Source organism: Labrus mixtus, chromosome 4 (genome assembly GCF_963584025.1).
Source record: "Labrus mixtus chromosome 4, fLabMix1.1, whole genome shotgun sequence".
NCBI lineage: Eukaryota > Metazoa > Chordata > Actinopteri > Labriformes > Labridae > Labrus > Labrus mixtus.
The window spans coordinates 9727753-9743092 of NC_083615.1; the positions used below are offsets into that span (position 1 = coordinate 9727753).

Genomic DNA, 15340 nt, shown 5'->3' on the forward strand with positions numbered 1-15340 from the left:
CTCTGCATTAATTCATTTACTAATTCTTAAAGCTGTAGTTTTATAAATAATACAATTTGTGTTTTTTTTTTGCAGTGCAGGCAGCTCTTCTAGTGGGAGAGGCTGTCAAAGCTGACAAATGGAGAGAGTGCTTTCTGCTGAGAGCCGGCCCGGCAGCTTTCCCATGCAGGCAGCTGGACCAGGACCTGGATATGTTTGTGTGTGTAAATATATGACTGACCATCATTACCATGTCCTATTAAAACCACATTACCTCAAAGTACAAGTTCAGTGTGTCTTACTCAGTTGCACACACAAAAACCTTCTGCCATTTTGGGGAAATACAATTTAAAAAAGCTGTACTTATTGTCCATCTTTTATTTCTATAGGTCGGGGGATTCTTACACCTGTCCCTTGAAATGAAATGACTAGTGACATTTCCTATTGTGAAGTCACAGAGTCCAGTTAAAAGTTGTGATGTGCAAATCACAGTTTAAACATACTAGCACAGTAGCTCTTGAGTATAGACTGTTCAAAACAGAAGTGGACAAATCCTTTATGGTTGTTTCCTTTGTGTTGATGACATAACCATACTGGTATGAGATTTGTCTCAAGGCGGATTAATTACCTGTCAAATAAGCTTAACAATTACTGTGTTTCCACATGGATTGGACATTTCAATACAGGGCTCTATAGGAATTTTTGCTATTTGATCCAGGAACTGCAGTTTCAACAGAGTCAATCAAAATAGTTTTCTGATTTAATCATAATTATACACGGGGTTTGGAGGAGCTATCATGGGCTTTAGTTTGATATAGTTTTTTCAGTCTGTGCATGGTGTTTCAAATAAATAGTTTTGCAATTACTCCTTTTCTTCAAAGGAGATAACAAAAACGATCTCTGATCTAAGATGAATTTAGATTGATACTGACACTGCTGCCTGAAAGGTTATTCATAATGCAACAATATGTAGGAATTTGGTCTAGTGCGCTTTGGTGCCCATGAAAGGTCTCTGAGTGCAACTGTACTGTCGTAAGACACACATAGTGCTATTACTCCAACCCCTAGACAACATGCATTTGTTTACTATCAGATGGTGTGAAACTGGCAAAGACTTTGCAAGAAGCTAAACAACCATGTCCACTGACAAGGTACAGTCAAATTACCGGATTTGAACTATGATTGCAAGCGTCTTCAGCCCGTTGTTTGCAAACTGTTTGCATGAGGAGCATGTGTATGTATTCAGCTGTGGCTAAATGGAGAGGGTCATTTATTATGCTAGTTGAGAGTGTAAGGTTTTTTTTTGGCCTAAGTTGGATTTATTTATTTATTTGTATGCAAACCTGGGACCTAACTTGAATTAGATGACTTTCTGCACGTGGTAAAGCTGCTAAACACGAGACAACAATTTAAATGATGAATCGCATCAAGGCGGGGTTGCTGGCTTTCATTTAAAAAATGAAGGCTGGTGTGTGAACCAGCGCCGAAAAGCAGATTGCACCTAGTCATGAGATGACCTTGGTCTGCTGTCAAAGTTACACACTGCAGTAAACAGGTGATGGGCTGCACTGTGGATATGGGAGAGATGCCATTCTCCCTGTTGAAAGAGATTTTGCTATTAAATCTACCTTTGAAGATACTATTTGAAGGGTGGATATTTAAATATTGTTGACTTTGAATGAAGGGGGGGGGGGGGAGTCCTAAGAAAGTTTAGCTAATTCTTGCTTTTTTCACACCCCTCCCTAAGCGGATCATTTTCATACAGTCCCTTGTGGAAAATATGAGCTGCATCTTCATGGTTTGATAGCATGCTGCAGTATTTCAAAAATAGTATCTGTGTGTGAAGGAACCTTAAGGAGAGCTTCTTAAACAGAGGAGTGATGTTTGGGTGATAGCTCTGCTTTACCTGCAAAATGTCTCTGACAGACACACAAAGCCAACACATCGCTTGTACTCGTATTTTTATGTCTCTTTCAGTGAGGTGTTCCTGCTCCTATGTTTCTGTTTATGGTCTCATAATCCGTCTGTACCTCTGTGTGTAGGCAGCTTCCTCTTAACGGCAGCCACTGCAGCTGCTGTGCCCTTTCCACATGCCCTCATATCTGCAGTCCTGAAGGAAAGCAAGATTTCAGCAGTTTAACAGATTGAGCCCCCGCAGAGGACCGCGCTGAGGAAAAGAGAGAGTGAAAAATCAGGCTTTTTTTTTTTTCTGCTTGTCCTGATGGAACACCTGACCACACTGAAAACTGTTTGTCAACATTTATTTGCCAACACTCAGCACACCTATGGTCTTTGGAGGCAAAGAAATCATCCACATTCTGTAAAAATACATCTCAGAATTATTACTCCAAACCTGAACAGGAAAATGTATTCTACACTCTCTTCTATATCATACGCTAAAGCTCCCTCAACGCTTTGAGATTCCTCTTTTGCTTTATCAATCATCTTCACCCTGTCAGTCCTCACCTTCCTGTTATAATGATGAGGTTTACTGTGCAGCTTTAGCTTAGCAGGCTAATCAATATACTAATCATTTGTTTAAGGCATTACTGTCTGTCACAGAGCATCTCGTGATTAAGCCCGTCTGCCTTTAAATACATTCTGTACCAGTGTTTTTACACTAGAACTCCAAACACTCAAATTATTGTCTGTAGCTGCAGAAAATAAGCAGATGCTATTCTCAAGTATGCAACATCACAAAGAGCTGTCCATTATGTTTCGGTGCAGCGTCTGACTCAGTGTGTGTTGGTGTGGGAACACTCAGCAGAGCTCCCTCCCTCTGTGCTGCTGCTGACTCATTGTCACTGCCCCTGAATCTGCTGCCTGCCTGCGTTATTCACACACTCACCTTCCTCTGTGAGTTGCCTCCTCAGCACCTGGAGTCTGAAACCAGAGATGGCAGCTGGAGCCACCCCGGGTGTCTGTTTCTCCTAAATGTCCAGTTTGACCAGGATTGGAGCTGAAATTATTAACGCTGAATTCGTTAAAAAACAAACAACAACAAAAATGAATGACATAGTCTTCTCAGTCACTGGAGGATATGAACATGTTGGTAGTGGAAAGTATGTTAAAGTAGATCAATCAATAGTAGAATGACTCTTTGAATCATGTACAAACAAGTTCACAAAACCATTTTTGACAGTGTTGCTTTTGCTCCTTTAATTTGATCTCATCCAGTCTGCACGACATAAAAATGTCTGAAACATTTTGAACAGCAAACTTATGAATATTTTCATGGATTTATGGGCAAAGATAAACTTTTAATGAAAGGTGTTATGATTAAATCACTTGTATTTTATTGGAAAACAAAGGGGAAGATGAGTCCCTAGCAAGTCACCAATCACATGCTAAAAAAGTGTCGAAAAAAAAAAAAGAATGGCAGCTGTTTCCCAAATCGTTGATCGGGACAAGGTGTTAACATCCCTTACATGCACACTTGAGACACTCTGCAAAGACTCTGTGGGATACTCAAGTGAGAGATGGCATCTTGTGGGTTATCAAGTGGGCGCCCTCTTTCCTCAGTGTTTCACTGATAAGCCCACGACACCAGAGGGTTCGCCAGTGAATCCCGGCATACCGAGCTCACTCCCTAGATGCCATCTGCTCACCTGAGGGCCCAGGTGGAGTCCTTTCTCTTCAGCCAGAGTCACTGACTCCCCTTTTCGAGAGCTCTGAAGAGGTCTTTGACTTTTTTTTCTTTTTACCCGTTATGTATAAATAATTTTTTTTCTACCTAAAGCTCCTAATTTATTAATTTAGATTTTTTTCGTGTATCACACATTATGTATTAATTTTTTTTTTTTCATTTATTTATTTAAATAAAAAAGCTTTCTCACCTTCACAAGTACATCCATCAAAGAAAACACAGGTAAAACCAGGTTGTAAAGATACATTATCTGTTCATCACAGGTTATAACTGTTGGTAATTACTTTGCTTTAAAACTTCTAAATGTCTTATATCTACTTATAATTACACAGCAATGTGTTATAAACAATACATTAAATATTTGTACTCTTCTAATGGAAGCTTTATGTTTGTATCTCAAATGTTGATTTAATATGAGGCCCCTAAGCTTTGACTTCATAAATGAAAAATCATCTTGAAGTTTTCCTTAAATGTATCCAGTAGTGAGTGTCTGTCAACACTGTGGATTTGGAAAGCTAAAAAGTAAGTCTGAAAGCTTTAATTGTGCAGATTTAGCAAATATGTAAACAAATACAACATATACAGGCTAAAACAGTTAACAGGGCTTGACTTTCAGTTTAGTTCATAGCTTACCAACTGACACCATGGCACCAGATCATTATCCTTTCTTTTCACAACCCCTCAAAGACCGCTGACTATGAAAACCCCTACACTTCATAACTACCAGTAAACAATGACCTGATGAGCCCAAACCAGGAAGGACTTCAGACTGCTTTCTTTGGTCCTACAGGAGCAAAACATCAAATATCAGTGTATGTGTCTGTTATAAGTGGCACCTGATTCTGATATCTATGTGAAGAAATAATGTAAAGCCTTTGTCTAGTTCTGGACTGTGCTCCTCCTCATGTCTGTCAGAAGTCCTACAGGACAAAAATAAGTCTCTACTGCAGGTAAATACTGCTGCATTGGACAGGAGAGTGCAGAGCTCTACAATGAGTGTGAAGTGAAACAACACTAAAAAAGCAAACGTGTCACAAGGAGATCTGATTATTATCTGACTTATGGTTGAATTAAATCCATTAACCTACCAGACACTACGAGCTGTTAAAGGTTTCTTGTCAGTGAGACTAACTAGAACGGGTCTGAGTAAGTGGAATAGTGTGTTTCTGTGTAACCTTGTGTGTGTGTGTGTGTGTGCTCGACTGAAGTTTGACTGCAGAGCCTCGTCACTGACAGAGTGATCTGCCCTCTAGTGGAAGACATTGGAATGACGCCAATGAGTGAAGTAAATAAAGTGACCTTCCCGGAGCAGAAGTTCTGGACAGTATGGTGGTGAGTACTATAAAGGTACAAATATTTATATTATATATTTATTTATTTTATATATGCACACTTGAATCACAACAGCAGACATAGAGCAGCTCTAAGTTTTCAGTTTTATTTAAGGTTCATTTTTCCAGACCTGCAGAGGACAGTTCACTTCCTTTTAAGCGCCTCAATTTTGTTTTTTTGTTTTTTTCTCGCAACATCACGTTAAAACCCATTGAATGACTCTGTGTTGGTGTCTCCTGGATGAGTTTGTTCATTTTTGTGAATACTGTTAAATAGGGAACAGCAGGAGGTGGGTGGGTTGGGTTGTGTAGGGAGAATGGGTGCTAAGAGAGGGAGAAAGAGAGAGCGAGAGAACACAGATCAGAATTAAGACTTCAAAAAAGAAAAAAAGGCGGTGGTTGGAGAGGTCGATCTCATATCCTTCAAGGCTGAGAGCTCTGTAATTCACAACTACAGCACTTGGTTTTGTCTTGCAGCACCTTCCCTTGTGACACATTTTCAAATGTGGTTGCCGAAGTCACATACATTATTGCATATTTATCAGCAATCATCTACACTAGACTCCTCCAATCACTCGAGTTCCTTTCTCTCGTCTGTCCGTTTTAAGGCCTCGTTTAAGCCCTCGTGGGTCGAACAACGGGACCTGTTAACCCTGTTGCTACCCTCTTTAGTATTTCCTCATCCAGCTAGTCATTGTCTTATCTCCTTGGTGGCTGTCCATCATGGGGCTAGCTACTTTAGGTACCACATAGTGGCACTTTGAGTCTAACCCTAGTGCTCAGGATGTGTGCCACGGTCTCCCAAAGCCCTGGCTCCCTGCAGTTAGGCAGTGCTCTATCCTCTGATACAGAGGTTCAGCAAAATCTTCCCTCCAGCAGGACGAAGCCCTCCGCTAAAGGGAATTTGGGCCAAGTGGCCTCTCAAGCAGGTCATCTGTGTCCCTACCTAACAGGGAGCCCATGCATAGCCTGTGCCCTCAACTCCCCAATGTGTCATCTGCATTCTCTCTCCGCTAACCACATCTCAGCTTCTTTTTGTCAACTCTTATTAAAAAACACTCTCAGAAATGAAAAGCGACGTGCCAACCCGTTTTTTTTCCTCTTTCTCACCTCGCCTGATTCACAACTTAGCTTTAAGGGTTAACCGTTTCACAGTCTCCTGTTAAAGCGGGGAGAATGAGGGTCTTTGGGACAAAGCTTCAAGAGCAGATTCACAGCTTGCTTCATTCCTCTGAAAAACTCGTCGTGACTTCAACTTTCAAAAAAACCCACAAATGTTGTTCATGCTTAATCATTAGTTACGTTTAAAAAAAACCTCACTTCCGCCTAATTTGTTTCTTCACCAGTTTGTGGAGTTTACTCTTGTGTCACCACTGGGCGCTCGGTGCTTTACCATTTGTGGTGCTCTTCTGTTGACAGCGAGCTACATGATTAATCCCCTTGTTGTGCCAAGAACTAGATGTGAGGAGTGGTGATGGTAGCAGACAAGGGGTGATAACGATGAGAACTTGTGTGCCACAAACAAAAAAACCAAACAGGCCTTCAGAGTAGACAAAAAGGAAGGAGGAAGAGAAAAAAAGAAAGCATGTTTGTTACTTTGTTAATCATTTTTCATACTCTGCAGATTGGTGTGTATTGCATTGGGGGGGAGGGGGGTACAGGATGAGTGGATATAAAGCGGTAGTGGGGGAATGGGTGGGTGTCTGCTGTAGTCTGTGTTCAGTGGCGGTCCACAGCGGCACTCTGTAGCAGCTCTGTGGCAGGCTGTCCTGGGGGTCTGAAGGCCGTCTGGAAGCCGGGGGGAGGGGAGTGGAACTGGCTGGCGGGGTTGGCTGTGGGAGGGGGCAGGTAGGGAGCCCAGCCGCCGGCGGCTCTGTGATGGAGGGGGATGTGGGCGTCGAGGAGGCCGCTGTGGAGGGGCTGGGGAGTGGGCACAGCTGAGCCGACCGGGCCGTCCATCTCTGTGAGCGCCTGCAGGGACTTGAGCCAGTGTGGTGGGTTGTCGTCCTGGAGACAGTCTAAACTGTTTCCTGCCGTGGCTGGTATACCTGAGGGGGGCGTGACCAGGGACAGTTCACAGAATAGATGAGTGATCAGAGAAATACGGAGGGGACACTTTTTAACACAAACTATTTGAGTAAAACAAAAAATATTGTGAAAACATTTTTTAAGGATTGTAGACAATCTGTGACATTTGTACCACGATTAAAACAATTACTGGTTTCAGCTTTTAAAACTAGAGATCTGAAACTCTCTGCTTTCGTATTATTCAAATACCAATACTAGAATATTTGACATTCTCTTCCATGGTAAAATTTTGTTTTCAGAATTTTGTCCAAAATTGCTAGAAACCTCCATTACCCTCCTAAAACTCTCCTCCATGAAAGACGCTTTACTTTGTCATGTCATTGAGACGGCAACCAACAACAGTTTGACACTGATTCTTCAGCTGGTCATTTCCTTCAGAATGATCTTTTTGGAAACATTTTTTTTGTCTGATTAAGTCTTTAATCAAAAGTAAACCTGACACTGAGATGGTCAATCTAACTTACTTTTATGAAAAATGAACATTTGTCTTTCCGACATCACAACATTGTTGTTTAATGTTACACAAAGCATCAATATTTAACCTATTTTCTGGGTTTACTTTAGTCTTTATAAACTAAGTATTTACAGGAAACAATAACAATATCAGTCCTTCCTGATACAAATGATAAACTGAATTTAAATTAGACTGTCCTGTCCCTCATTGCACCAGTGAAATATTAACTTCAGTCATTCTCCACCTGTGATGATGGCAGGGTCCATCCAACTGGCTGTGCCGTCCCAGCTCAGGCTGTGTGAGATACCTGCTGGCCCAACCGGCCCACCGATGTGGTTAACACTGTTGGAGGATGAGGAGGATGAAGAGGAAGAGGAGTTTGGGAGGCCCCCGAAGTTGATGTTGATGTTTGGCAGGAGGGCTCTCAGGCCGTCCTGCCACTCTTTCACATTTAAGCCGTCTATAGAGCCACTGTTTTCTGCAGGAGAGAAAACACAAATGTCAGTTCACCGTGAGCACGGACTAGTGGTCAGATAAAGAACTGCATTTGCCAGCATGTCCTCTATAGGGTCAATAAACAATTATTGAAACAGGAATCACAATGCTACTATACATTGTACACATGTTGTAGTATTAAATGACATGATAATGTAACACATCTGATCTTTTTTTTTTTTTAACATGCAGTGCTCCCTGAGGACTAAGAAAGGTGCCACAGTGACCCGAGTGTCTGGTACCTGAGATGGGGATCCCTCCCAGCCCTGTGCTGTGCTGAGGGGGCAGATTCAGGTCCAGGAAATTACTGTGTGAGGCAGCACTGGCTGAGTGGTTCAAGTGTGTGAGGTTATTTCTTGTTGGGACGCCCATCCAGGGGTGTCTGGCGGCTGACTGCTGCTGACTGGCCTGACTGTTCTGACTGCCGGGGAAACTGAAGGAGCTGTAGATGGCTCTGTGGTGGAGCTGGGGGAGGCGTGGTAGGCCACTGGGGAAGTGGTGGGAGGTGCTGGGATTGTTGAGTGGCAGGCCAGGACCGTGGTTAGTCCCCTGAGAGAAGGGCCCTGGGGACAAGGGGCTCTGATCCTGCACCGACAGCTCCTTCTCTATCAGGTCGGCCAAGGCTTTGCGGGTGACGTCGAAGGGATCAAAGCCCAAATCATCGTCCTGTTGTTTGCTGGACGAGCCAAAGCCAAAGGCCGCCTGCCAGTCTGTGGAAGAAGACACTGGTATCGTGTCTGAGAGAGAAGACCAGAGACGAGTTACTGGATTGGTGCTAAATGCTCAATGTCTTCATGGACAAATCATGGAATTTCTTTGACTTCGTTATGTGAATCAACATTCTGTTCATACATGTCCCTCCATTTAAAATCAAGTTTTTAACAGGAAAATAACAATCAAGTTAATTTTTACATTTTCAACATGTGCATGTGATGTTTAATGTGCAACAAGACATTTCAGGAGACAATCGTCATGCTGGCTGAGCATTTTCACTTTGAAACTTCAGTGCACCAAAGACAATCTCTATAATACAGATTAAAACCAGCATGGTTTCAAGCTTCACTGTTTGAAAGGATAAAAAAATAGCATCATGAAGCGAGGTCTTTCTACAGAAACAAGGAGCATCAGAAGAGAAGTTTCCCTTTCACTTGCCAGATCGTGCTGTTCAGGCCGAAGGTTGATTTAACGCTAGGAACTCATAATAATCTGTTTGATAATGAAGTCCAGATGAAAACTCATATCTCAATGTCATTATGTTTATTAATAGTGGCGGTGCAGAATGAGAGGGGGATCGATTTTTGAATAAAAGGTCCTGTGTAATAAATTCAAACGAAGGGACAGACTCACACCTGAGGCCTTTCAAGGGTATGCCAGGATTATAATATGGGAAAAAAACTTTTAACAATGCATCTTGATTAACAGAGTTGTGTTTTGAGGGATTTTGTCAACTCCAGGAGAGGATATCTGAATCCCTTCTTAAATGCTGTTTTATGTAACATCATTCATTTCATACTTCATATGTTTCTAATGGTTTATAATTTACATTCAAGCAACTCATTCTGTCTCCTTTTGACTGTTAAACAATCGTGTGTTATTTTTTCACAACAACATAGTTTGTTTGCATATTTATTTATTTATGTTTCTAACACCTTAGGCCCTTAGAAGGCAGATAAATAAAGTTGATAATATTATGGATTTACATAAACACTCCACCCCTCTGATTGTATTGTTCTTCTTTCAGAATCTAAAGCTTACACACACACAGATGTTTCTCCTCTACTTAAATGACAGAAATACGTCATCCAGTCAGGACCGATGACTCATTGAACATAAAAAACTGTTTTGACTCGGTCCCAGCTAATATTTGGGTGTTGATGAAACAACATTAACATTTGAAGCATTATGATACATTGTATAATATATGCAACAAAGAAAACACAAAATTAATGAGAGAAAAGGCATAATCAATCAAAAACGTTAAACTTTGGTGATTACCTGATGTGAAGAGGCTCTGTGGTTCAGGGGTCATGGGCCAGTCTGAACTGCCGCGAGGGGAGCTAGGGAAGGGGGGCAGGCCAGCAGGGAGTGGGTTAGGATGTCTGAAGTTACTGTTGTCTGAAAAGAGCGACTGGGACTCTGCTGCCGCGCCTTCAAAGGGTGACCGGGCTGTGAGGTCTGACACGCTGATAGGCACCACCAGGCTGGGCTTGGTTAGACCAGGGGGAGGAGAGGGGGATTCACTGGTTGGTACCTGAAAGAAGAGAGGAGGGCAGAAGCTTGAGATTGTCCTTGTCAGACCTGGTACACCTTCATTTATGTATCATTAAGTTGAGGTTTTTGTACCTGTTGTAAAGTCTCGCCATTCACCATTCCGATTGACTCTGGAGGTTTGTCACTGGGACTGCAGAGAGACACACTTAGATAATCAAAAACAGGTTGACAACTAAAGTCTTAAAGGTGCTTTTGTTGACAAGTGGTCTTTATTACCTGTTACTGTCACAGTTAGAGGAGAAGGGAGACAGGGCGGTACACTGACCAGGACCCAGCTCTGATTCTAGCCCTTCTGAAGCAAGTACTTCTTGGTCTAGATAGTCTAACAACGGAGGAGACTTGCGGTCTTCTGAAAGGCCGTTGGCCAGTTTATTGTGTCCTGACAGCGTTGGCCAACCATCTTTACCATTGCTACTGTTGGATCTGGTACAAAGCAGGAGAGAAAAATCAAGATTAGCAGAATAATCAAGTTACACTGTTGGAAGTCTGGACCAGAAGATGAACCAACCTCTGTGTGGAGTTGGGTTTACTCTTTGACTTGTCTGTTCCACATGCTGGAGGTTGTAGAAAGCTAGGGTTAATTTTATAGAGGTCTTGAAGGAGTTTCTGCTCATACTCTTGATGTTTCCCCGCCTGAAGAAAACACAACACGAGTCAACATTGACCATTTTATTAACAAACAGAGAATGAACCACAATCGACACACATTCATCAATGTTAGACCACCACTTACCTGCATCTCCTCTTTAGTAAAGCTAGCTGCTTCATCCCCCAGCTCGTGTAGATACATACAATCAGGTTTGGGACACTGCATACTTTTAAGAAAGTAACTGCAGTATTTTGTTGTGCCTAAGGAAGCCTGCACAGACAGACAGAAAGACAAACTCTGACTTCAGGACTTTGCTTCATGGGAACGCTAAGTTGTACTATTTTTAAAATGAAGGTTGTTTAATACAAGAAAAATCACATAGACACAAAAATAAGAAAACAATGTTGAGCTAAATATTTTGTGTTAACTCCTTACCTTGAGTGTTCTACCATCAACAACCACATTGTTCACACACTGTATTGCTCTGAGGGCATCTTCAGAGCGGATATAAGTGACATAAGCGCTGGCACTGGGCCCCTAAGGACATGTAAAAGTTAAAGTAAACATACAAGTCAAACAGATCTACTGTGGCTTTATAAGTCTGTTTACAATGGCTTTCCATCACTGTTATGAACAGTTCAATTACTGACTACTCGTCTTTGATCAATTAACTGAATTTTCTTTAATAATATCTTTAGGTATGCAGGTAAAAATAACAACAACAAATCAGATAATTTGTAGAAGTCAAATGGTTCTTCTATTATTAAATTAAGATTTTCTAACGTTCTGTCAATACTGTAAACGTATCATTTGTTAGCACAGCTTGTTTATTCTATTCACCCTCTTACCTGTGAACCGGCGTAAGATGTGCTATTGTTTATCACCACTTTATGGATTTTCCCAAACCTGCCAAAATACTCAGGTCGTTTTAGGACCTGTAGGCACACACATGCAAAAGGAGAAAAAAGAGATATGTCTAAATATTGCTTATCATAGTTGTGGGTGTCTTTTAAACTCTTTCATACTCAGGCTTACACTTTAAGCTTCTGTGGGAGTTTTGGCTAACAGACCTTTAAATGTGCATTGACATCATTCACCTTTGAAGTATTTCCACTGGATCTGCTCATATCAGAAACCTTCAACATAAATGAAGTAGCTGGTACCAGTATTTACAGTCTTTTTTCCCCCATCCAGCTAAAATACCAGCAGAGGAAGCTAAAGTCCCTGAGTTTTTAGAACTCACCTCAGGGTCGGCGAGTCGCTGCGAAAGTCCCACCACGAACACCAGGTTTCTCTGGACCACTCTGACACTGGCCAGATGCTTGCGGTTTTCTGTCACCTTCTGCTTCTTCTCATTCTGTTTCTGCTTCTTCTCGTTTTTTATCCTCTGGATCTCCTCCTGTGACAGCGGCTTGTACACAGCAGGGTCCTCTGGGTATGGCTACGCAGAAACACAAACACTTAAATCTGAGTTTTCCGCCATGTGAATAAAATATTCTCCTGGTTTAAATTAAAGGGCGTTGTAAAGGATGTTAGAAAGCCGGTACCCTTTATAACAAACAGCTACATTAGGAGCAGGACCAAAAGTTTATGTAAGGCCTGTATCAACATCAGGACCATTATTACTATCATTTCTAATTTCTTAACCACACGCCCTCTTTTCAGACTTTTGACAAGTTTTTCTGTGGCCTTCTTTATTTCCTCACCTTTCTGCAGGCGGGGCAGAGGCCATTCTCGTCTGTCCGGATGCGATGCCAACAGAAGCGGCAAATCTGATAGCCGCAGGTGCAGGGGAAGAAATTGACGTCATCAATCTCCAGTGGCTCCATGCACAGAGGGCACTCCATGGGGTCGTCCTTCATTTCAGGGCTGTGGGACATCCTATGGCGCAGTGAGGGTGAGTTTTGAAGCTGGTCACAGAGCACAGGGCTAAGAGAACATACATAGTCTAAGTATAATACCTCCATAACAATGACTGAAAATAACATCAACTGAACCTACTCTTTCTATTAACTAGATATTTGGACAGTGGGATGGTTTACTGTAACATCTGAAGCTGACTTTATGACCACCATGGTCACACTTTCTTTCATGCAGATTTTCCTCTTTGGCAGCAGAAAAATTATCCCACTAAAGTTTATTAAGTCCACGTAGCTTACCTGCTGCAGTCTTATGTAACCAATCTGTCTTGATGGACACTTGTTTTTTGTTTATTTGTAAAGCTCTATTATTATTATTATTATTATTATTATTATAGTAAAGCTCTATTATGAAGAGTTGATTTAATTGTGTTGGGTATTGTTGCACTTTGGGTTCTTTTCTGTTGAATTGTATTTAATTAGTCTTAGTATTTTGCATCTGTTATATTCTTACTGTTGTTAATGTTCTTCTGCGTTTGGTTTAGTTTGCTTTGTTCTTGTTTGTCAAAGCACTTTGTAAACCTGTGTTTTTAAAAAGGTGCTATATAAATAAAGTTATTATTATTATTATTGATTTCATTGTATTGTACTTTTGGAGGCTGTTGTTGAATGTGCAAAACGTGCAAAATGCAGCATTGCAGACACATTTCTAATGTTTTATCAAAAATCAGAAAACACTCAGTAAATTACACAAAAAGCACAACTCAGTCCACATGATGTAATTGACATGAGTTTTGATGGATATATCATTGCTTTGGTTATTTGAAAAAAAAAAAGTGTCATCATTTGATTTGTTTCAACAGGTTAAAATGTGAATCATAAGTGTTTTAAAAGTCGAAACCAAACACCTGAGAATAACTGTCTGTCTTTCAACAGAGCAAAAACATGAGCAGAAAACTCAAAGCATCCCTTTAATATTTTCAAGCCAAGATTACAAACCTCCATGAAGGTTTGAGGACTTAGTTGTTTTAAGCTTGTCGTGTTTAATTTGAAGGCCACTGGCTGTATTTATCAGGAAACAAAAAGCATAAAAAGAGCGGTCATGATTTAATGTGGTAATGTGGTAATGCGGATGTTGTGGTCTCTTTCAGGTGTTGACAGGACTACACGTCATGATAGACGTCTGAGAATAAACTGCGTTATAATTAACGTGACAACACTGATGCCGGCAGACGAAGTCAATGACAAAAACCCTGATGAGTAAAAACCTTTCATTTGAATAAAACGATCACAGGAAAAAACGCCAACATCACAGACACAATCTGTCTAATAATTAACCCCCCCGTACAAGAACATCACGTTTAAAGCTTCAGCTCGCAGATATCAACTGATTTGCTACCAATCGTGTAGAAGGACGTAATATTCAGCTTTTGTTAGCCAGGCTGTAACTTCAGCTTTCTGGTACTGTACATTATGACAGATGTTATTTGACTAACATTAAGCTAAGCTAACATTAGCAGCGAATTGGTATAAAAAAAAAAAAATTAAAAAAAAGAAGAAGCCGGTGTAAACTATTAACAAGACCGCAGAAGCAAATCAAAGTTTTATCACAGAACCAGAACTTGCAGTGAGGAATAACAACGTGATATCGACAGTGTGATGATGTATTAAAACGAATACAACATTTTTCGCCTGCTTATTAACTGACAGCTTGGCTTTTTTTTTCTGCTCACCGCTAGCCTCGGCGTAGCTAACATGCTACATTATCATCATAACGCACGGAGGCTTACGACGCGGCCTACGCAAGCTAACGCTGCACTGGAGGCAAGTTTTAGACACTATAAACACCTGACATTATCCGCATGACAGTGAGATTACCTGGGGGTTGATCTAATGAGCTCGAGGAAACGCCAATATGAGTTGTTGAAACGTTACAGAACGATCTGTCCTTTATTTAAAGAGGGACAGTGAAGGCTGGCTAACCTGTGTAGCCTCTATCCGTTAGCGTTACTTACCCTGTCCGTATTTAGCTTAGGATTCCACTCCGAGGGAGTCACACCAAAATTGGGCGGGGACTGCGAGCCAATATATCTGAAATGTCAAAAATTCTATACACGGTCATGTAATATAACCGTAGATGTGATGTTCTGTTGTAATTAAAAGGCTATAGAGATGTTTTGCCCCTTTCTTTTCTTGGTATTGTAGAGACAATTTACGCTCTAACCACCATCTTAGCTAGCATTAAAGTAGGGAGGAGGGAATGGGGCAAGTGTTGAATTCCATTGAGTCTGCGCAAGGTGGCGAGGTGCTTTGTGGGAAGTGGAGTTTTCAGCGATTTAATGCAGGCTGAGGTGAGGGACACGTTTCCGACAAGAATGTAGAGGAGTTAATAAAGGCAGAATGCTAAAATGTTGCGAAATAAAGATATTTTTTTGGAGTAGTTGTGCTATACTGAAGTTTAAAACAAACAGTAACAATAAAATGCAATTCAAATTTATAGCATTTTAATAGGATTTAAAAAAAAAATTGTTTCTACAAATAGATTTTTTTTATTCTTTAACTTTAACTAAGGATCCATTTTTAATGCAAAACAGTGTCAGCTCATAACTATGTTTGCTTCACACAAAA

The 15340-nt window shown here is 41.1% G+C and overlaps 1 protein-coding gene across 2 annotated transcripts; it reads right to left on the bottom strand.

Moving 5' to 3' along the window:
* Positions 1-5049: 5049 nt before the first annotated feature.
* Positions 5050-14974, bottom strand: cnot4a (CCR4-NOT transcription complex, subunit 4a). Of its 2 annotated transcripts, none has more exons than XM_061035770.1 (13): positions 14728-14974; positions 12560-12734; positions 12097-12294; positions 11702-11788; positions 11289-11390; positions 10998-11123; positions 10773-10897; positions 10481-10687; positions 10337-10394; positions 9989-10244; positions 8236-8730; positions 7743-7976; positions 5050-7004 (listed from the first exon to the last, which is right to left on the bottom strand). In XM_061035770.1, the coding sequence occupies exons 2-13, from the start codon at positions 12731-12733 to the stop codon at positions 6676-6678; spliced, it is 2391 nt and encodes a 796-aa protein (XP_060891753.1). In that variant the 5' UTR covers position 12734; positions 14728-14974; the 3' UTR covers positions 5050-6675. The 2 variants fall into 2 exon arrangements, with proteins under 2 accessions (XP_060891753.1, XP_060891752.1); XM_061035769.1 differs by having other exon boundaries at positions 12560-12782.
* Between the last annotated feature and the right edge of the window lie 366 nt (positions 14975-15340).